General features: G+C 41.5%; 2 protein-coding genes across 4 annotated transcripts; both read left to right on the forward strand.

Moving 5' to 3' along the window:
• Positions 1–600: 600 nt before the first annotated feature.
• Positions 601–21208, forward strand: LOC114908446 (zinc finger protein 883-like). 3 transcript variants are annotated; one of them, XM_029244603.1, is made up of 6 exons: positions 601–658; positions 4040–4098; positions 5215–5283; positions 6316–6376; positions 6704–7079; positions 19027–21208. In XM_029244603.1, the coding sequence occupies exon 6, from the start codon at positions 19047–19049 to the stop codon at positions 20652–20654; it is 1608 nt and encodes a 535-aa protein (XP_029100436.1). In that variant the 5' UTR covers positions 601–658; positions 4040–4098; positions 5215–5283; positions 6316–6376; positions 6704–7079; positions 19027–19046; the 3' UTR covers positions 20655–21208. The 3 variants fall into 3 exon arrangements, with proteins under 3 accessions (XP_029100436.1, XP_029100437.1, XP_029100438.1); XM_029244604.1 differs by lacking the exons at positions 6316–6376; positions 6704–7079 and having other exon boundaries at positions 606–658; positions 4040–5283; XM_029244605.1 differs by lacking the exons at positions 601–658; positions 6316–6376; positions 6704–7079 and having other exon boundaries at positions 4078–4098; positions 5122–5283.
• Positions 15652–16409, forward strand: LOC114908592 (zinc finger protein 717-like). Its single transcript, XM_029244831.1, is given in 3 exon segments — positions 15652–15766; positions 16022–16120; positions 16399–16409. Coding segments are annotated over 3 exon segments (225 nt in total).
• Positions 21209–23147: the final 1939 nt, after the last annotated feature.

A 23147-nucleotide genomic window follows, 5' to 3' on the forward strand; every position in this document is an offset into this window, starting at 1 on the left:
AAGATTGTGTCAAACTAATTAAAGTACTTAAAGCAAACTATGGTTCAACAATATCGCGCACACAGGATATACATTTAAACTGTTAATTTAACAAAGTCACAACAGTTGCAGTATTGGTTTACGTACTTTAATAAGGACAGACATTGTGATATTTCACGATTCATGCTGTAGTATGCAACTGTTAAAAAAAAAAAAAAGAAAGGACGTGGGATCCATAACCGCAATGCCGTTATAGTTAACAAAAACATTAAAGCTAACTTATAGTATCATCGGATTCTCGGCCCCCATAAGAATTTACCCATTCGTCTCACAACATCTCTTTCAGTTTCTTAAACTAGGACTTAATAACAAACCAGAATTCCACGTGGTTGCACGTGGGTCGAGACACAGTCTCATCCATCACATCCGGGGCTCAGGGCAGCAAGACCCATTACCCCTCGATACACAAAATGGCCCCCGACGGCGCCGACGGACGGAGACGCGTGTGGGACACGCACTCTCCCCACGCAAGGACGCCTTCCAGCAGGAGCCTCTGGGATGGAGTCTCCTGCGCGTGTGCGGCCCCGCCCACCTCACCCTCTTCCGTCCGGAACGTCCGGGCCCCACCGCGCTACGGCAGCTGCGCCCGCGCGCTGGCTGTCCTTCTGGGTCCCTGAAGGTGGGTGCAAGTGTGGAAGGCGGCCGCGGCGCGGGGACGCAGGGCGGGGCGGGGATGCTGCTCCACTCGGTGGGAGCGTAAAGGTCGGCGGGTGTGAGCGGCGCGGCCTGAGGCGCAGGTGCGAGCCGCAGCCTGGGCAGGGGCCGGGAGGCGATTGTGGCCTTAGGACCCGCTGGTCCAGGGCTGGAAAGGGCCGGCTCAGGCCGTGCTTCGAGTGTTGCTTGGTCAGAAGACGGTGCACTGCGGACAGCCGGGCGCCCGCCTCCGGAGGCTTCGCGACCTGGGGGTGGAGTCCAAGGTGACTGTGAGGCCGGGGCGGGTCTGCAGACCACGCGAGCGAGCGTGGGTGGGCTGCGGGCTGCGTGCACTGTCCAGCTGTGCCGCCGAAGCAAGCCTCCCGGGCGATGTCATTAACCTCTGTGACATTCGGTTTGCTCACCTGTGACGCGAGCGCCGTAAGGACTAGCGAGTTGCCCCCGATTCCCGGGGAAATCAGTGTGAAGTGCATGAGGAATCTTACTGTGTGGTAGTTGTTACTGGGGCCTCTCGGAGTCTTTTCAGCAGGTGAGGTGTCAGGTCCCCTCCTGCGCTGTGTAGCCTGCTGAGCACCAGGTTTCGTTTACAGTTTTCACAAGACCTAGTTTCTAGGGACCGTGAGTGCCAGGGGGGATCGTTGGGCTCTGAATGACTGACCCCTTTTCTTTGGAACAAGGTAGTTATTATGAAGCATGAAGGGGAGGCGCCCTATGAACGAAGGACAACCCCTGAAACCTGAACCCGCTTATTAGCGCTTCAGAGCAGAGGCAGAAGAATCACAGAAAGGAGGAGATTCTAGCTTTGCATGGCCAAGCAATTATTGATGCTTCTGTGCAGAGTGAACGAGATATGGGTGACACTGCTTCCTCCCGAAGTTGTCAAAGACTGGGTGATAATGGAAGGTCCGAATCGACTTTCAGAAGGAGACCTGAGCTAGGCTGAGGCGGGTAGGCAGAGGCCAAAAGAAATGTTACTTATTGGAGAGGTCCCGAGGGTGTGGTCTGGGGGTGGAGGGATAACCTGTCACAGCTGAGAGAATCTGTCTATGGTGCTCCCTAAATATTCCCATTCCTTCATTCTACTCCCACTGTTTCTGTTATCTGAGCTCGCTCAAGCCTATTATACCGTCAAGTTTGGTATCTGGAGGTATGCTGATGCTTGCTCTTCCTAGCAGTTCCTTCTGTTAGTTCAGGAAGGGTTTGTCAGGGTATGTCTGCCTTATGAGAAAGATTGGGGAGTGAGCGGGGTGTGGGTGGAGGAGAGGAAAAAGGATTTGAGGACATGAGTGATGTGCCAGTGATTTTTTGTATACATCAGGCATCTTGACTTTTGGATAATATTATCCACTCTGCCACCATTAAGTCAAACACGTTTACTTTTGACACCATTTTTGAGAAATGCAGTCAACTTAAGAACAAATAATTTTTAGAAGACCTTGACTTAAACATGCCTGTCTTATTTTCCCTAATTCTTTCTGTGGACTAAGTGAGCTCCGGGGACTCAAAATACAAGTGTTTCCCACTTAACATCAGAAATCTGTGCTTGATAATCATAAATTCCACAGCACAATAACAGAAGCCTATTTTCCACTGTTTAAAATGGGAAAATTAGCGTGAATCACACTTCACTCTAATTGGCTCCAAACTGATCTTTTAAAAATGTAAATAAAACACAGCATATGCCCCCATAAAATTAACAGACTCATGTTACGGTGTAAAAAAGTTAAAACATAGTTTTCTGGTCTGCACACAATTGCTTTTTAAAATTCACGTGGTCTCTTAGTGCAACAACCTTACTGAGGTCCATCCAGGTGACATTTGTTTTCCTTTCAGAAGTTCTACATGTGTTGTGAAGTTCTATTGGTTATTTTTCAGCATGTAATGTAAGACATTTTACCCCACGTAATTTTGTTAAAAACATTGAGTTTGGGGACTTAGACATATCATTTAGCATTTGCTCAGTAATGAACCAACCCAAATTTACTGACTTAAAAAATAAAAAATAATAAAAAAACATTGGGGGCTTCCCTGGTGGCACAGTGGTTGAGAATCCGCCTGCCAGTGCAGGGGACACAGATTTGAGCCCTGGTCTGGGAAGATCCCACATGCCATGGAGCAGCTAAGCCTGTGCGCCACAACTACTGAGCCTGCGCTCTAGAGCCTGTAAGCCACAACTACTGAGCCCACGTGTCACAACTACTGAAGCCCGTGTGCCTAGAGCCCGTGCTCCACAACAAAGAGAAGTCACCGCAATGAGAAGCCCGCGCACTGCAACGAATTGTAGCCCCTGCTCACCGCAACTAGAGAAAGCCCGCGCGCAGCAGCAAAGACCCAGCGCGGCCCAAAATAAATAAATAAATAAGTATATTAAAAAAAGATTTGCTCAAAGTTTAGCATTTTGGGTTTTTTAAAATTTTTGTTTTGTTTTTACTTTTTAAAATTTTATTGACGCATAGTTAATTTACAATGTTGTGTTAGTTTCTGCTGTACAGCAGAGTGATTCAGTTATACATATGTCCACTCTTTTTTAGATTCTATTCCCGTATAGGTCATTACAGAGTATTGAGTAGAGTTCCCTGTGCTGTCAGTAGGTTCTTATTAGTTATCTCTTTTATATATAGTAGTATGTATATGTCAATCCCAATCTCCCAATTTATTCCTCCCCCTGTCCTTTTCCCCTTGGTAACCATAAGTTTGTTTTCTACATCTGGGACTCTATTTCTGTATTATAAATAGGTTCATTTGTACCATTTTTTTTAGATTCTACATATAAGCAATATCATATGATGTTTGTCTTTGTCTGACTTACTTCACTCAGTGTGACAATCTCTAGGTCTGTGGTTCAGCATTTTGGGGCTAGGTTTAGTTGGTCAGTTCCTATGTTCGTGTTGTCATCTGGTGCCCTGACTGAGGCTGTTTGATTTAAGATGACTTCATTTACTTTTTTGGTGGTTTGTGCTGGCTGTTGGCTAAACCACATGTCCCTAACAGGCTAGCCGCAGAAGGCAAGCTGTAGTGGAAAAGTGCTTTTCATCTGTGTTTGCATCATATGTCCTTATTTTTTTTTTAATATCTTTTTCGGAGTATAATTGCTTTACAGTGTTGTGTTAGTTTCTGCTGTATCCTATGTCCTTTTAACCAAAGCAAGACAAATGGCAGAGCCCACATCAGTTGTAGGGAACTTCACAGGGAAATAAATGCGGAGAAGCAGCCATTGTTTAAATCGGAGAATCAACCATTGTTTAAATAAAGCAACAACCATTGTTTAAATAAAGCAACAACCATTATTTAAATAAGCATTTTTAAAAATTTAAATTGATGCCCCTCCATTCACCTTCTCTCGCAGCTCTATTTCCAGAGTCCTCTGTGTGTTTCTAAGAACAGCAGGAAATGAATACATCTCTGGTGAGTTGTTTTTTTTCCTCAACTTGTTTTATATTTTACTATATGAGCTTTATGAGGGTCCTTAAAGTAAAATGGAAAAGTAAAACTAAGTAAGATTCAGCTTCAGGGCAATATACATAAAAAAGATAAAGGTGGCATGTGGATATAGGCGGGTAATATGACCTTAGAGTGGTCCAAGGTGAGTGCAATGGCAAAAACACAGATACAACTGTTCTCTGATCAGAATGGACCCTTAGAAGAAAGCATGCTACATTCCCTTGAGACATGAGAACTTGCATGCACAGATGTCTGAACAGTGGCTTAATTGGTCACATAGATGATGGAGTGGACAGTGTTTCACTGCCAGTCTGGAAATAAACACTTCATGCATTCTGCAATGGTGACACTTACCTAGTGCTGAAGCAGAACTTGCTTGATAAGGTTTTTCTGGAGTTGCTAAAGAGTGTGGTCCCAGACAGCTTTTGGAAGGCCCTACTTGATGCACGGATAAAACGTGGAATGTCTGGAGGATTGAATTGACTGCAGGTCCTTTAAGTAACTCATTTCTCTCCGCTAGTCTATGCATGCAGGTTGTATAGCAGACTGTTCAAGGCTATATTTTCTGACAAATGTTTCCACTGCTCTTTTGCAGCTTAACCTACTCAACATGGTCTTAATTCATTTCTTCTCAAGCTCACCAATAACCTAAATTATAGTTAGGTTCAATGAATATGTTGTAGTCTTTGCCTTACTTGAACCTTCTGCCATATTGAAGCTACTGTCCATGATCTCCTGGAAATTCTCGGCCATTAGCTTCTACTGTGGCCTCTCTGATGGTTTATTCCCGAATTCTTCTGTCTTTTTCTTCTGCTCCTGAGCGTTGCTCATCCAGGTGTTCAAACCTGGGCCCCATTCTTCACACGCTGCAGTTCTCCTTGACCTGTTTGGCTCTCTGTGATTTGACAGTCCTGTTTCTCTCCAGCTTGGACCTCTTCCCTACCTTTAGACCATAGGTTCAGCTCCTTGTTGAATGCTTTTTTGTAGCTATCCAGAAGGTATCACAAGCTCAACAAATCCAAAATGAAAACCGCATTCTTCTTTCTTCCCATACATATGATGCTACTTTCATGGAGCCAGTGAGTCAAACCACCAAAATGGGATTTCTCCTGGACCCCTCCCTCTCTCTCAGCTTTAATCTCATCTAAGGTAAAGTCCTGCTACTTCTGTTTGTGCCTTTAATTTCGTCTGATGTCTGCATTGTCGCTCACCAACGAACGCAGTAACTTTCTTTTTTACGTTGGAATTGTCATCCCTAGCAGAACTGCAGGATGCATTTGCTGCGATCTGTTAGATTCCCCTCGAGCTGTGCTGCTGGCAGCGTGTGTGGTGACAGCCTTAGAGTCCAGTGGGAGGAAGGATTCAGGGGTTGTTCAGACTTATTTTGAACAAGGGTCAGGACAAAGTTACACAAAGTCTAAAAACAAGGGTTACAGATTTTTGTAATTTTTAACTTCCATTTATATAAATTGTCAGTGATTCTGTCGCTTTTATTATGATATAATTGTGTATTGCTAGTTCAAAAATGACCTTTTTCCAAACCCTGTTAAAGACTATTTAATTCTTCTGCTATTTCAGTTAATCACTTAAAAATGAATAGGGAGAAGTGCATGTGTGCATTATTCATAACTATGACTGTGGAGCAGAACTCTCCTAATTGTTGGTTACTTTTTTTTATTGTGATAAAATATACATAAGCTAACGTTGGCAATTCCACCATTTTGAAGAGCACAGCTCAGTACGCGTAGTGCATTAGTTTATTCACACTGTTGTGTAACCATCACCACTAAGAATATCCAGATTCATCCTCCCCAGATAAAACTTTACTCGGGGCTTCCCTGGTGGCGCAGTGGTTAGGAATCTGCCTGCCAGTGCAGGAGACACGGGTTCAATCCCTTGTCCAGGAAGATCCCACATGCCACGGAGCAACTAAGCCCATGCGCCATAACTACTGAAGCCCGCATGCTGCAACTGCTGAGGCCTGAGCACCATCTCCCGTGCTCTGCAACAGGAGAAGCCACTGCAGTGAGAAGCCCGTGCACCGCAACAGAGAGTAGCTACCACTCACCGCAACTAGAGAAAGCCCGCACGCAGCACTGAAGACCCAACGCAGCCAAAAACAAACAAACAAAAAAAAACTTTACTCATTAAACCCTAACTCCCTATTCTCCCCTCCCCCAGCCCCTGGCAGCAACCACTCTAATCTCTGTGTCTATGAAGTTGATGACTCTGAGAACCTCATGTAAGTGGAATCATGCAGTGCCTGTCCTTAAGTGACTGACGTATTTCACCTAGTGTCTTCAAGGTTTATCCATATTGTAGCATGGTAAAATTCACTTCCTTGTGAAGTCTCAATAATATTACCATTATATGTATGTCCACGTTTTACTTATCCATTAATCCATCAATGGTTTTATGGGTTACTTCGACCTTCAGGCTATAAAGGATAATGCTGTTATGACCATGTGTGTAGACATATCTTTTCTAGTTCCCACTTTTACTTTGTTTTTTATACACCCAGAAGTAAAGTTGTAGGATCACGTTGTAATTCTGTATTTAATTTTTTCAGGAATCACCATGTTGTCTTCCGTGGTGGCTGCACTATTTTACATTCCCACCAGCAGTGCACAAGGTTTCCAGTTTCTTCATATTCTTGCCAACACTTGTTCTTTCCTGTTTTGTTTTGTTTTTTAAATAATAGCCATCCTAATGGGCATAAGATGATATCTCACTGTGCTTTTGATTTGCTTTTCTCTAATGACTAGCAATGTTGAGCATGTTTTTATGTGCGTATGGGCCATTTGTTTATCCTTTTTGCACATTTTTTAAATAGACCTTTATTTTTTTATAGCAGTTTTAGGTTCCCAGCAAAATTGAGCAGAAGATACAGTGATTTCCAGTATACTCTCTGCCCCCAGGCGCTGCCTCCCCATTATCAGTATCAGGTATTCATTTGTTACAATTCATGAACCTACACAAACATATCATTATTACCCAAAGTCCTCGGTTTACATTATAATTCACTCTTGGTACTGCACTTTTTATGGGTTTGGACAAATGTGTAATGATACGTATTCACCATTATAGTCATACAGAGTGGTTTTATTGCCCTGAGAATCCTCTGCGCTCCTTCTGTTCATATCCTTCTGTAGTCCGTAGCCCTTGGCAACCACTGGTATTTTTACTGTCTGCATAGTTTTGCCTATTAGAGAATGTCATATAGTTAGAACCATGTTATGTAGGTTTTTTAGATTGGCTTCTTTCACTTGTTAACATGCTTTTAAGTTTCCTCTGTGTCTTTTCATGGCTTGATAGCTCATTTATTTTTAGCACTGAGTAATACTACATTTCCTGGTTGTATCACAGTTTATCCACTCATTTACGGAAGGACATTTTGGTTGCTTCCAAGTTTGGCAGTTGATGAATAAAGCTATTGCAAACATCCGTGTACTGGTTTTATGTGGACATACGTTTTCAGTTCCTTTGAATAAATACCAGAAGTGCACTTGCTGGATCATGTGTTAAAAGTGTGTGTTTAATTTTGAAGACAGTACCAAACTGTCTTCTAGAGTGGCTCTACCATTTTGCTACTTTGTTATGGCAGCCCTGTCAAATTAATACACTGCACTTCATTCCACTGCTTTTTTATTGGTTATTGTAAGGCTTACAATATGAGTCTTTATCAGAATATACTAGAGGAGCAGTGCATTACTTCACATAAAATGTAGAGACCTTTGAGTAGTAGTATTCCATTTACAACCCCTATCATTTGTACTTTTGTTTTTATACATGTGTATTTACATATTGAGTCTACATACATTATGAGTCTCCTGTATGTTATTATAATTTTTCTTTAAACAATCATATCTATTTTAAAGGAATTAAGAGAAGAAAAAAAAATATATATATATAATCCTTTATATTTACCCACACATTTACCATTTCCAGTGATCCTGATTCTTTCCTGTGGATTCAGGTTAACGTCTGGTATCTTTTTCTTTCATCCTGGAGAATGTCCGTTATCATTTTTAGTGCTATCTTCTGGTGATGAATTAGCTTAGTTTATCTTTATCTGAAACTGTCTTTATTTCATCTTTATTTTTAGCATAGTCTCACTGGGTAGAATTACAGCTTGAAGGATGTTTCCATTCAGCATAATAAAGGCGTTCCCCACGGTTTCTGATGAGAAGTCATCTATCATTCATGTGCAGATGTACCTGAGTGGGATCTTTTCCTTTGGCTGCTTTCGAGATCTTCTCTTTACCTTTGGATACTGGCAGTGTGACTGGTGTGCCTAGAGTAGTTTCCTTTTCTTTTTTTATAAATTAATTAATTTATTTTTGCCTGTGTTGGGTCTTTGTTGCTGCACGTGGGCTTTCTCTAGTTGCGGCGAGTGGGGGCTGCTCTTCGTTGTGCGCGGGCTTCTCGTTGCAGCAGCTTCTCTTGTTGTGGAGCACGGGCTCTAGGCGCGTGGACTTCAGTAGTTGTGGCACACGGACTCAGTAGTTGTGGCGTACGGGCTTAGTTGCTCTGCAGCATGTGGGATCTTCCTGGACCAGGGCTCAAACCCATGTCCCCTGCGTTGGCAGGCGGATTCTTAACCACTGTGCCACCAGGGAAGTCCCTAGAGTAGTTTTCTTTGAATCTAAGCTGATCATGGGTCATTGAGCTGCTTCAATCTGTAAATTCGTGTCTTTCACAAAATTTGGGAAGGTTTTAGCCACTGTTTCTAAAAATACGTATTATGTTCCATTCTTTCTCTCTCCTTTCTGTCTGGTGCTACAATTACATATATGTTAGACTGTTTTCTAAATTGTTTCTTAGCCTCTTTTCATTTTTTTTTCAGTTTTTTCTCTCAAAAAGATAAGAAAATATCTACTGATCTATCTTTAAGTTCATTGGCTTTCTTTTGCTGTTTCCAATGCGATGTTCAGCTCATCAGAAAGTTTTTCATTTTTGTTACTGTAGTATGTAGCTCTGCAATTTCCATTTAATTGTTTTTCTAGTTTGTTTTTCTGTACTGATATTGCCCCTCCCCCCCACCAATACATTATTTTTTATCTTCCTTTAAGTACTTGAATGTATTTATGGATGGGTTAACTATGTTTCTGCTACGTGCAGCATCTGGGATACCTTGGGATTAGTTTCTAGTGATTGTTTATGGTCGTTTTTTGTTTTTCTTCTTGAATATGAGTCACATTTTCCTCTTACTTTACATGTGTTGAGATTCTGAATTATGTACTAAACATTGTAAATCATATGTTGCAAGAGTTTTTGGATCCTGTTATATTTCTCTGAAGAGTGATTTTGTCCTACAAGGCAGTTAACTTGGCTGGATTCAAATTCTAAACTTCATTTCTTATAGTGACCAGCAGCTGACTCTTCATTCGTTTCCTTCAGCTTTGAGAGGCTGCTTTCTTGTTGGGCCCTCTGAGGTCTTCCACATATGTGTAGTTTAGCAGTCAGCCAACAACTGTGGTTGGTTTTGTGTGGAAATGTGGTACATTATGTTCTTTTGCTGCTTCTCTCCGAGGGCTACCCCCCAACCCCCACTGAGTTTTCCAGTTTTGTTGGCAGCCCTGAACTATGCCCTCTGACACCTAAGCCAGTAAAGCTTCAGCTTTCAGTTTCTTGATCTATTTGCAGATTGAAGATTGCCCTCTGGTAAAATGCCATAAACTTGCAAAGTAGTTTGTCCTTTAATGGATTATTCAAATCTAGTTTCTGCCTACTGTTCGTTGTTCTCCAGTGCCTTTAGGCGATTGTGTTATAAATTTTGTCCAGCTTTTATAATAGTTTCCTGCACATTGTTAGTCTGGTCAAGCTACTTTGCCATTAACGTACAAGCCATGCTACATTTATGATGTTTATATTTTTAAATCTGTCTTCACTAGTTTATCTGGCCTGTCTTTATCACAGGGTCATTTTCTCTCCACTGGACTATTGGTCAGCTCTCTGAAGTCTCCCAATCTTATTACTACCCCAACTCAGTTCTTTCTTCCATGGGAATAATTCATCCAAGACAAGGGGCAGTAAATTATGGCATACAGGTCAGATGTGGCTACTACCTATTTTTGTGTGACCTGTGAGCTCGTTTTTTGGCTTATTACACCTTTTTTAAGCACTTACTGTAAGGTTTGTGCTATTCATCTTTAATTTATCATAGTCTACTTTAAAATAAGATACCATTTATATAAGAACCTTAAAACAGTATACTTCAAAAGTTTTCTCCTCCCAGCTTCTGTGATATCGTTGGCATACCTTTTACTCCCACGTGCATTCTTTTGTTTTGGCTGCGCTGGGTCCTCATTGCTGCGCACCGGCTTTCTCTAGTTGCAGTGAGCGGGGTCTACCCTTCATTGTGGTGCACAGGCTTCTCAGAACAGTGGCTTCTCTTGTTGCAGAGCCTGGGCTCTAGGTGCGCGGGCTTCAGTAGTTGCAGCACATGGGCTCAGTAGTTGCAGCACACAGGCCCTAGGGCATGCAGGCTTCAGTAGTTGTGGTCTGTGAGCTCAGTAGTTGTGGCTTGCGGGCTCTAGAGCACAGGCTCAGTAGTTGTGGTGCATGGGCTTAGTTGTTCCATGGCATGTGGGATCTTCCCGGACCAGGGATCGAACCTGTGTCCCCTGACTGGCAGGCAGATTTTTAAGTATTGCGCCACTAGGGAAGTCCCCCACATGCATTCTTATTTTGCTTCATATGGTCAATTACCTTTAAAGGAGTTTGAACATAAAAATAATATAATATTATATCATAATATATTATACAATATATATTACATAATACAATATATATTATATATTTATTAATATATTTACCATTTCGAGTGCTCTTTATTCCTTTATATATACCCAGATTTCTATCTGATACATTTTTCTTCAGATTTTAGGCAATTTGATTATCGTGGTCCTTGTTCTAGTTAGTTACCTGATGTTTCTTGCTTGTCCAAAGTCTGGTCCCCAGAGCGCCCTCATGCCCTTTACCATCCCCATGATCACCCTCAGGTTCAGTAATTCACTAGCAGGACTCAACAGAACTCAGAAAAGCCGTTGTGGGCTTCCCTGGTGGCGCAGTGGTTAAGAGTCCACCTGCCGATGCGGGGGACATGGGTTCGAGTCCTGGCCCGGGAAGTTCCCACATGCCGCCGAGCAACTAAGCCCATGCTCCACAACTACTGAGCCTGCGCTCTAGAGCCCACGAGCCACAACTACTGAAGCCTGTGCTCCGCAACAAGAGAAGCCACTGCAATGAGAAGCCCGTGCACCGCAACAAAGAGTAGCCCCCGCTCTCAGCAACTAGAGAAAACCCCCGTGCAGCAGCGAAGACCCAGTGCAGCCAAAAATTAAATAAATGAGTAAATAAATTTAAAAAAAGAGCTGTTGTACTCATGTTTATGGTTTTGTACAGTGAAAGGATGTAGATTAAAATCAGCTAAGGGATCAGGCACATAAAGCAGGGTCCAGGAGTCTTCATGTGCAAGGTTCCAAAAACCTGCCAGTGGAGCCACGTGGACGGTGCCTTTTTCTCGCAGCAACAGGGTTTGACAGTGTGCGTGGAATGTGGAGAAACAGGGAAGCTTACTTGAGCCTTGATATCCAGCTTCCATTGGGGCTCTGTCATGTAGACCTGGTTGACCATCTGTGTGGCTGACCTTAATCTCTAGTCCCTCCATAGACTGAGCTCATAAAATGTGCTGATAACAAGGCCTCCCACCATTAATCACATTTTTAGCATAGGATATCTGTGTGACCCAAAGCTATCAGGTCAAACAAAGATATTTGTATCAGTCAAGACACTTCAGAACTTATATGTAAAACCTGAAACCATAAAACTCCTAACAGAAAAAAGCTTCTACATTAGACTTGGCAATATTTTTTTGGATATGGCACCAGATGCACAAGAAACAAAAGCAAAAATAACAAGTAGGACTACATCATACTAAAAAGCTTTTGTACAGCAAAGAAAACACTCAACCAAATGAGAAGGGAACCTGTGAGATGAGAAAAATTTGCAAGTCATATATGATAAGAGGTTAATATCCAAAATATAAGGCATTCATTACAACTCATAGGAAAAAATAACCAAGTCAAGAATGGGCAAAGGACCTGAATAAACATTTTTCCAAAGAAAACATACAGATGGCCAACATGTACATGAAAAGGTGCTCAATGTCAGTAATCATTGGGAAAATGCAAATCAAAACCACAATGAGATATCACCTCACCCCTGTTTAATGCTAGTATCCAAAAGACAAGAGATCACAAGTGTTGGTGAGGATGTAGTTAAAAGGAAACCTTTTACGCTAGGGTGGGAATTTATACAGCCATTTTAGAAGACAATATGAGGTTTTCTCAAAACTTAAAAACAGGGACTTCCTTAGTGGTCCAGTGGCTCATACTCAGTGCTCTCAATGCAGGGGGCCCAGGTTCAATCCCTGGTCAGGGAACTAGATCCCACATGCCACAACTAAAGATCCCGCATGCCACAGTGAAGATCCTGCACACGGCAACAAAGATCCCGCGTGCTGCAACTAAGACCCAGCGCAGCCAAATAGATGATAGATAGATAGATAGATAGATAGGAAGAAAGAAACAATAAGAAACCTTAAAAATAGAACTACTGTGTGATCCAGGAAATCTGCTTCTGGGAATATTTCTGATGGAAATGAAATCAGTATCTCAAAGAAGTATCTTAACACCCGTGTTTCTTGCAGTGTTACAACAGCCAAGATACAGAAATAACCTAAGTGTCAGTCATCAGATGAATGGATAAAGCAAATGTGGTATATATATCTAGGGGAATGTTATTTATCCATTAAAAAGAAAGATTCTGCCATTTGCAGCAACATAGATCAACCTGAGGGCATTATGCTAAGTGAAATAAGCCAAACAGTGAAAGGCTACTTTACGGTATCACTTAACTGTGGAAGGAAAAATTTAAAAAGTTGAGTTCATGAAAACATTAGAACATTAGGTGGTTGTCGGGATGGGGGAAATGGTAAAGGTTGGTGAAAGGGTACAAACTTCTAATTATAAGATGAATAAATTATGAGGAACTAATGTACAATATGGTGACTATAAGACCATAGTTTATAATTTATTGTTTAGTTGCAATTTGCCATGAGAATTGATCTTAAGTGTTCTCACACATACACACAAAGAGGGTAACGGTGAGGTGATGGGTGTGTTAAGTAACTTGATTGTAGTAATCAGGTCATAATGCATACATTTATCAAATCGGCAGGTTATACACTTTAAATATATATAATTTTATTTGTCAATTATACTTCAATAAGAGTGGAATAATGTAAGATTAGGTATAAAATTAAAAACTAATAAAAAAATAAATATGCCTTCCTCAGTGGCTGGGCTGCTTTTTTTGATATGCCTCTTGTCGATAGTCTCAAGCAGCCTCTTTAAATCTTAAACTGTTAGTACTTTTTAGTTCAGTTTGGTTGGTTTTTGACAGTACAACCCTAAAAAATATAGTTGGGTTTATATCTTTGATTTCAGCCAGTTTGAGCTTTTTGAGACATACCTTTCTTTTTTTTTGGTATTCATGTATCTCTATATTTTTTAGACTGTAAGCTTTTGTTTTTTTCTTAAGTATTTCATCCTTAGTCTTTGCCATTTTGTGCAGCAGAAGGGATTTATTGTGGGCCAGCTCAAGCCATTCTTAAGTTTTAACAGTGACTGTCATAGTTATATTCTTCATTTGTTACTTGCCATACAGTTCAGTATAATTACTTTTGATTCCTAAAGTATTTCTCATTGTATTTTTTTCTGTAAGAACTGAAAGAGGCAACTTTTTCTGCCTTAACACAATAAAAGGTAAAGAAATGTTTTGAGAGTTTTCCTACTCTACAAGACCCCAAATTTCTAGCTTCTGCTTATTTTCTTTCATCCCTCCTTGCAATCTGTTTTTTCTTTCCTCCCCTTAGCTCATCATTTTCCTATATTGCTTTATCAGAAGCGGTGACTAGTAGTTGAGATTTACTACTCACATTTTGATTTCCTGCCTCTTTTTCTAAGATTTTAAGTCCATGAGGTAAACATTATTTGATTTAAGAAGTATGACTCATGTGGCTTAAGTAACAGTAAGTATATAACTACCAGTTATCTTAAGTAACACCATGGTCCATTGTAACACCATCCTCACAGTTTCTTTGCACTACTTGTTGCCATTGTTGGTGTTTGTTTCTGTTTGGTTTGGTGCCAGTTCAGTTACCAGTTCGGTCAGGAAGAAAGGTTTCTTTCTCAGTGCTATTACCTGTCCTTCATGGGTCGGCTTTAGTTTTGCTCCTTTCAGCATCGTGCAGCATCCCAGACAGAGGAGTATTTCTTTCTGTCATATTGCTGAGGATGAACATGGTAAAGGGGAAATACGGTGATCATTGTGTGACTCTTAAATAGGTCCTGTTTAGGAGTAATGCTTCCATTCACATGTCATTGGTCAAAGCAAGACAGGTGGGGAATTACAAACCTGTTTATATGTGAGTTCCAGCGCAAGGGGATATATACATCCTTTTACAGAGAAAGGCACTGCAAGGAGTGCTATGAACTGAATTATATTCCCCCCAAATATATATGCTGTAGCCTTAACTCCCAATGCATTTAATCAAGTTTAAATGAGGTCGTAGGGTGGGGCCGTTACTCCAATAGAATTAGTGGCCCTATAAGAAAAGGAAGAGAGAGATCTTTTCCTTCCTTCTCCCTCCCTCCCTGCCATATATGGACTCAGCAGAAACACAGCCATCTGCAAGCTAGGAATGAGCTCTTACCAGGAAATGAATTGGCTGGCACCTTGATCTTAGACTTCCCTGCCTCTAGAATTGTAAGAAAAGAGTTTTCTGTTGTTTAAGCCACCCAGTCTATGGCACTGAATTTAGCTGGACAGAAATATAACCTACCACATGTTTATTCTTAATTTTCCACAGAACTTTTAAATCAGCTTGCCATGATGTGTGCTACTCATTCACATCCGTGAACATGGTGTGTCTTTTCATTTGTTTAGTTCTTTTTTGTATCCTTCAGGGTTTTTTCCCCGCCTCATAAATTTTGTACATTATTTTGTTAAATGTATTGCTAGGTGTTTTGTCTTCTTGTTATTGTGGTTGTGTGAGTATCATGTATATGAAGGTCTATATAAAAGCCTTATATTAGTTATATAAGCTACTAACTTATTAAATCTTCCTATGTGGAGTACTTGGATGTCATGTGATTCTCTTCAGTTTTCCAAGTATGAATTATATGGAAACCATCATCATTTTCAGTGCTGTTTTTCTCTCTTTAATTGTGTTGACTGACACTACTAGTACAGTGTTAATAACTATGGTGATGAACTGCATGTTTCCCCATAAGTGTGATGCTGGCTTCCACTTGTGGCTAAGACATACACGTTTATCATGTTAAGGAAAAATCCCGTGAATCGTCTTTTAAGTTTTTTTTATTACAAATGAGAGGGTATTTTTATAGATGTCTACTTAGCATCTAGAATTTTCTCCACTGAACTACAAATATGATGAGTTGTATTAATAGATACACCTGGGAGGAGTGACAGGACCTGGATGATGCTCAGAGGACCCTATACAGGGATGTCATGCTGGAGAACTACAGTAGCCTGGTGTCACTGGGTGAGCAAAACTCCACTAGTAACTGCCAAGTGCAAGCACGTTTTTCTTCATTGGTAAATGTACAGTTGTTTGTGAAATGAAATGCTACTTAGGTTTAAGATTCTGGGCCAGGAAGAACGTGTGTTCACCCCTCCAGTCAGAGGTTCAGATTGACCCTTCATTGCACTACTCTTGAGGCTGTGCTGTTGGCATTTTTCAAGAGCCCATGAAACATAAACAGTTTGGCAAAAGTCCTACAGTATTTCTCATCAACAGGGCATTGCATTACCAGGCCTGAGGTGATCATCAAGTTGGAGCAAGGAGCAGCACCATGGACTGTAAAAGAAAAACCCCAGACCAGGGTTTCCCGGGCCAGTCAGTGCACACTGAGCAGGGAGGTTGGGAAGACGAGTGCACAGCAGATGTTGGCCATGCTGAGCTCTTTTTCACCAGTTGTTTTCTCCAAGTTCATACCTTGGGACAGACTTCAGTCTGTATGTATCAGACTCATGCATTATTCAGTCTCCAGATATGGCTCTCACATGTAAACCTCCCCCTTCTTGTTAATTGCTGACTATTTTCTTAGACTTACCAAAAACCGGTGCCCACCTGCCTCCTCTTGGAATTTTTTCTTGGTTAGTCACTGTCCCTAGATTCTCAGTAGGCCGCCTTTTTTGGTTTTTTAAAAATATTTATTTATTTTTTGGCTGCGTCGCATCTTAGTTGCAGCACGTGGGATCCTCAATTTGTTGTGGTGCACGGGCTTCTCTCTAGGTGAGGCGCACAGGCTTAGTTGCCCCACAGCATGTGGGATCTTAGTTCCCTGACCAGGAATTGAACTGGCGTCCCCTGCATTGCAAGAAGGATTCTTAACCACTGGACCACCAGGGAAGTCCCAGTAGGCCTCCTTTTTGATCATTCTCAGAGACTGTTTTCTTTTGGGCATTTAGTCATACATTCATTTATTCTTTTAACATGTTAATTGGGAAGTTTTACACACTGGTAAATTTTGTAAATGTGTGGGTAACAGCAGTAATCAAAGAAATGTCCTTTTTAAAATTAATTTATTTTTATTTCTGGTTGCATTGGGTCTTTGTTGCTGCACATGGGCTTTCTCTAGTTGTGGTGAGCAGGGGCTACTTTTCGTTGCGGTGCACAGGCTTCTCATTGCTATGGCTTCTCTTGTTGCGGAGCACAGGCTCTAGGTGAACAGGCTTCAGTAGTTGTGGCTCACGGGCTCTAGAGTGCAGGCTCAGTAGCTGTGGCACATGGGCTTACTTGCTCTGCGGCATGTGGGATCTCCCTGGACCAGGGATCGAACCCGTGTCTGCTGCATTGGCAGGTGGATTCTTAACCACTGTGCCACCAGGGAAGTCCCGAAATGTCCTTTTTATATAGAGCTTATATTTTGTTGAAAGACAAAAATGAAACAAATGTACATGTTTAGTAGTGAAATCAGAGCCACAAAAGTGTTAAACAAGGATGAGAGAGAGGATAATAAGAGTATGGTGTTTCCAGAAGGGTGTTAAGAAGGCACATTTAGGGGAGATTAAGTGTTTATGTTGGTAGAGCTTACGTTTGAGATGACTGTATTCCATTTTGACATGGAACATATGCATGCATGTAGAATCTGGAGTAGAAGATGGACATCACTGCTGGAGATGCAAATTAGGAAATCATTAACTCAAGACTGGTAGGAGTAGAGGAGGTGGCCTACGGACCTATTAAGACCATGAGAGAAGTGGTCCAGGTACAGGTCTCATGAATCACTACATCAGAAACCATGAGGCTGAGAAGGACCCAGAAAACTGTTCACCGTGGAAAGCGGTGGCCTGTGACACGGGAGGATAAACTAGAGACTATGGGTCCAAGGCCAGTGAAACCAAGAATTTCATACTTTGGGAGTGGAGTTTGAAATTAAGATTTTTTTTACTTTCTCTTGTGAAGATCATTGTTTTTTTTTTTTAAAAAAAAGAATGAGAAGTATACATGGGACTCCAGTTTCAATACAACTAAGGGACAGCTGAAACTGTAAAGTACAGTAAAGTTAATATCTTCAGAAGCAGTGAATTATCAAGTAGAGTCACTCGCACCATGAAGTGAGGTGAAAATGCCTTGGCTGTTGCTCTCAGAAGCACCCAGAGAAAGCTTTTCGAAGATGGTGGGCACATGCTGGGTTGCAGAACCTAAATCCTTCAGACCAGCAGGGAGGAGTTTCACAAAGTGATGAATTAGAGTTTCGTGAACTTGTTAGGGTTCTGAGAAGCCAAGGGTATAGTGTTAAGTTAGGAATTTGCAGAAAGCTCCCTTGTCTAGCATGGAAAAAAAGATTAAGCCTTTGAAAAACCCACAGGTGCCTATAGGTGTTCCCCAGGGAGAAGTAAAAACTAAACAAACATAGGTGTAAAGTTCTCTCTAAGCAGTATTCTTGTTTAGGTGACAGACAAGTGGCCCTCTCCCATATCCTGTAAGTAACTTATCCAGGAAAATCATGCCATCTTCAAAGCTGAGCTATCAGAAAAGGGCTAGCACAAGTTACCCACAATTATAAGAAGAAAGGTAGAGATAATGAATGGAAAACCAATGGTAGATGAAAAGCTGTCAGCTGAAATCTACATTTAGACAGTAAGTAAATATTTTGACCTAATACTTCCTCATTGAAAAGAATTTAAAAGAAAAGAAAAAAACTTAAGCAAAACCAAACAAAAACAAAAAACCCAATGATTTGACATTAGAAAACCTATCAATGAAGGTTCTTACATTAATTCATTAGGGAGAAAAATCACATAAAATCAGTACCCATTATTGATTTTTTAAAATATTTATTTATTTATTTTTGGCTGCGTTGGGTCTTTGTTGCTGAGCACGGGCTTTCTCTAGTTGTGGCGAGCGGGGGCTACTCTTCGTTGTGGTGCGTGGGCTTCTCACTGTGGTGGCTTCTCTTTGTCGTAGAGCACGGGCTCTAGGCATGTGAGCTTCGTAGCTGTGGCACGCAGGCTCTAGAACACAGGCTCAGTAGTTGGGGTGCACAGCATGTAGGATCTTAGTTGCTCTGCGGCACGTGGGATCTTCTAGGACCAGGCCTTGAACCTGTATCCCCTGCATTGGCAGGCTGATTCTTAACCATTGTGCCACCAGAGAAGTCCCCCGTTATTGATTTTTTAAAGAATCATATCCTGCTAGGATGAAAAGAAACTTCTTTACCTTTACAAACCATTCCATAGGAAATACTTATATGTGATTCAAAGGTATGACCTGTAATTATGTTTATCTCCTTTTAGATGTCCAGATTGTGGATGACATGATTGAGACCAGCCAGGAAAATCACGGTAGACGTTTGTGGCAAGTTGTAATCACCAGCAACGAAATGTCAACTAAGGGGACAGCTGACTTAGGAAAAACATTTAATTTGAGCCCAATTCATATTTCAAAACTGATGATAAATGATGGTAACTATTCAGAAATGAAGCCAGAATTGTTGAATATGTGTAAGAACACGTTTCTCCCTAGTGAGCCTGATGAGATGCATGCTGGAGAGAAACCGGAGGATAGTAATAGAACTGGGAAATCCCTCAGATATGCTGAGTACCCTAGGCATCAGAAGAAGAATCAAACTCTGCAGCAACCTTTTGAATGTAACAGACAAGGGAGAGACTTCATCAAGGAAGCAATATTCTGTACACATAGGACGGTTCGTATGGGTGAGATGGCTTACAAATATAAGAAATATTGGAAGGCCTGTGGTAAGTCAGCTCTCATTGCCCAAGAGAGAACTCACATAGGGGAGAATCACTATAGATGTAACAAATGGGGGAATACCTTTTGTAAGAAACCAACACAGTTGAATCTTCACAGAGCTGATCTCCAGGAGCAACAGCATAAATGTAATCAAACTGGGAATAATTTCTGCCAGAAATTACATCCCACTCAGCTTCAGAGAATTCAGTTAGAGAAAATGTTTGAATGTGATGTATGTGGTAAAACGTTCTATAAAAAGTCTAATCTCACTAAACATCAGAAAGTACACACTGGAGAGAAACCCTGTGCACGTGATGAACGTGAGAAATCCTTCTGCCATAAATCAGGCCATACTGTTCATCAGAGAATCCACACTGGGGGAAAGCCCTATGAATGTAATGAATTTGGGAAATCATTCTGCCAGAATTCAGCCCTCACTGTTCATCAAAGGATTCACAATAGGGAGAGACCTCATGAATGCAATGATTGTGGTAAAACCTTCCATAAGAAGTCAGTACTCACTGCACGTCAGAGAACTCACACAGGAGAGAGACCTTATGCATGTAAAGAATGTGGGAAATCCTTTGGACACCGGCCAGCCCTCACTGTACATCAGAGAACTCACACAAGAGATAAACCTTATAAATGTAATGAATGTGGGAAATCCTTCTGTGTGAAGCCAAAACTCACTGTACATCTGAGACTTCACACAGGTGAGAAACCCTATGAATGTAAAGAATGTGGTAAAACTTTCTACCAGAAGTCACAACTCACTGTACACCAGAGAACTCACACAGGTGAGAAACCTTATAAATGTGACGAATGTCAGAAAACCTTTTGTGAAAAGTCAACCCTCAATAGACATCAGAGAACACACACAGGAGAGAAGCCCTGTGGATGTAAAGAATGTAGGAAAACTTTCTTCCAGAAGTCAGCCCTCACTGTACATCAAAGAACTCACACAGGAGAGAAGCCCTATGAATGTAATGAATGTGGAAAAACCTTTTGCCAGAAATCACACCTCAGCAAACATCAGAGGACTCACACAGAGGAGAAATCATGTATGGCAGAGACTGGCTGTCTGTACACCCCAACTCACTTTCTTTTTCTTTGGGGCACACAGTTAGCCTGCATTTCTCAGCCTTCCTTTACTGTGGGTGGGACCATATAGCTGAGCTGTGGCCAGGAGAATTTGAACACAAGCAATAAACATTAATTCCAGGCCAGGTCAGAAGAAAAAAACCAAAAACATTCCATGCATTCCTGCTGACTTTTTATGCCCTGTGATTCTGAAGTGCAAATCTGCTCCCCACACCCCCACCCCAGTTTGCCTTGGGAGCCACTGGGTGGAGATGGCAACCATGACTTAAGACAGAAAAAATTGATTATGGAGAGCAGAAATTTTCCCAACTCTACCAAGAAAAATGTTCATTTGTGCTTTATCTGAGTGAGAAATAAATATTCACTGTTGGGCCCTCCCATGTGTAATCTATTTACAACACTACCAGTCCATTGTGGCCAGTTCATTTTATGAATTTGAGACGGACTTCTGTGAGAAGTTACCAGTCCTTGTGTAGAAAATTCAACACAATTCCTTGTGGTGTCATCTTTCATCCCCAGTCAATTGATGGAAAAATCAAGTCATATGAAGAGACAAAGAATGCAAGAAATGTAGGAATGCCTTTATCAGGCAGAGACAGCTCATTGAACACTGAGAATAAAGTAAAGCCTTATAAATATCTTTAATGTGTCAGAGTTTTCAATAAAACAACTTTATGTACATCAGAGAATTTCTAATGAAAAGAAAACTATCAGCTTAGGTAATGTGAATGAAATTTTTCAGATAGAAATATTAATGTATTGAAAAATTTAAGACTGTAGACCAGTCATTCTCTAATGGGGATGATTTTGCCTCCAAAGGAACATTTGGCAGAGCTACTCCTGGTACCAGCGCAGTGCCACTTCTGCCTTTTCATATTCAGAGAAGTTGCAAGGCCCATGAAAGTTCTGAGGAGTGGAGAAATAGACTCTCCGTCTTTGATGGAAATGTTGCAAGAGCACATTGCAGAAGAGTGCGCAGGATGGGACATGTTAATGCGACCATCTTTGGAAAATATAGTATGATACTGTCCACTGTATGGCCACAGAGTTCACATAGCTTCCACATACAAAAAATACTCATACTCTACTAAGTCTCCCCCAAATCTCATTTTATAAAGCTGTTGGCGCAGAAATCTAGGATCTTGTCATCTGTATCAGGTCTAGGTACACATAGGCTCTTTGGGCACAGTTCCATGTTCGTGGTTGCTCTGAATCTGAAGATGTGTGACCTGAAGTGACCAGTCACCTGCCCTGCAAACACTCAACAGGCAATGGTAACACAGAGATGGGATACCAACAGCAAGTCCATTCAAGGGGCAGTGGGATGGGGAGGCACTTAGCCATCACTGGCTAAGTCTAGCAGGACACACCATCAGTTCCTTGATTAGGGTACAGTGTTTCAGGGGATGATTTCCAAGGCTCTGTGCTGAGTGAAGTCGTCTTCCCTTTTCCAAGAGACAAAGCCTGATTTTATAACTAGTTGCTTCAGTCCTATCTCCTGCCCAGAGTGCTCTTTTTCTTCTCTTTATTCTTTTCCTCTTTAAAAAAAATTTTATTTTTCCTTCTTTTTTTTTGGCCATGCCACACAGCTTGTGGGATCTTAGTTCCCCAACCAGGGATCGAATCCCGGCCCCTGGCAGTTACAGTGCCAAGTCCTAACCACTGGACCGCCAAGGAATTCCCAGAGGGCTCTTTTCATTTGAACGGTTTTTAAACCTTTTATTTCAAATTGATTGAAATCCTTAAAAAAAAGTTTTGGGATTCACGATATGTCAAATTGTGATCCATTCTGTTAGATGAAAGCCACACGCACATTTCCTCTGGAACACATTCCCTTCCTCCACCTTGAACTGAAGCGGATGCTCACGTCTTACCGGTAGAGTCTCTTCTCCCAGGCCTGATCCCTTGCCTCCACCTCAACCACTTCCCCCCAGCACTCGGCCCTTGGTTTCCCAGGAGCTCTTGTCACATTGGAAAACTTTGGAGTCTTCTTCCTCCTATTTTCCTTCTTTTATTGCTCTGATACCTTCTCCCCCCACCACCTTCCACCTCCTGTCCCTCAGTTTCAGCCTCCTCAGCTTACCCTGTGTTTGTCCCAAGAGTTGCTAAACTTCTTGTTTCTTCCAAGTCAGGGCTGAGCCCCTTCCTGGCTTGCTGTACCTTTCTTTGTCTTCTGGGTCTGTGGGTGAGAGTTTATCAGATGACTAATTTTGCTGTTGGGGGAGTATAGTAGATAATGTATAATGGCTCACTTAACGTGCAACCAGTCCAACACTGTGGCAGCAGGCCTTTGCTCATTAAATAAGCTTGAAAGGTAAAAGCTCTTTCCCAGATATGGAAGACTGCATAATGGCCCCCAGAGATATCAGATCTCAATCTCTGGTATCTGTGTATGTTACCTTATATGGAAAGAGTTGTACAGATTAAATCAAGGATTTTTTGATGAGATTATCTTGGGTTGTCCAGGTACACTGTAAATGCAATCACAAGTGTTCTTATAAATGAGAGAAGATTTGACACTTAAGAAATTCCTGAAACCACCAAGGGAAAGATGATATAGAGT

This window comes from Monodon monoceros, unplaced genomic scaffold (genome assembly GCF_005190385.1).
Source record: "Monodon monoceros isolate NGI ecotype Baffin Bay Population unplaced genomic scaffold, NGI_Narwhal_1 Super_Scaffold_4, whole genome shotgun sequence".
Taxonomy (NCBI): Eukaryota; Metazoa; Chordata; class Mammalia; order Artiodactyla; family Monodontidae; genus Monodon; species Monodon monoceros.

Excerpts from the sequence above, each read along its gene's own strand:
- LOC114908446 (XM_029244603.1), top strand. The coding sequence starts at position 19,047 with ATGATTGAGACCAGCCAGGAAAATCACGGTAGACGTTTGTGGCAAGTT.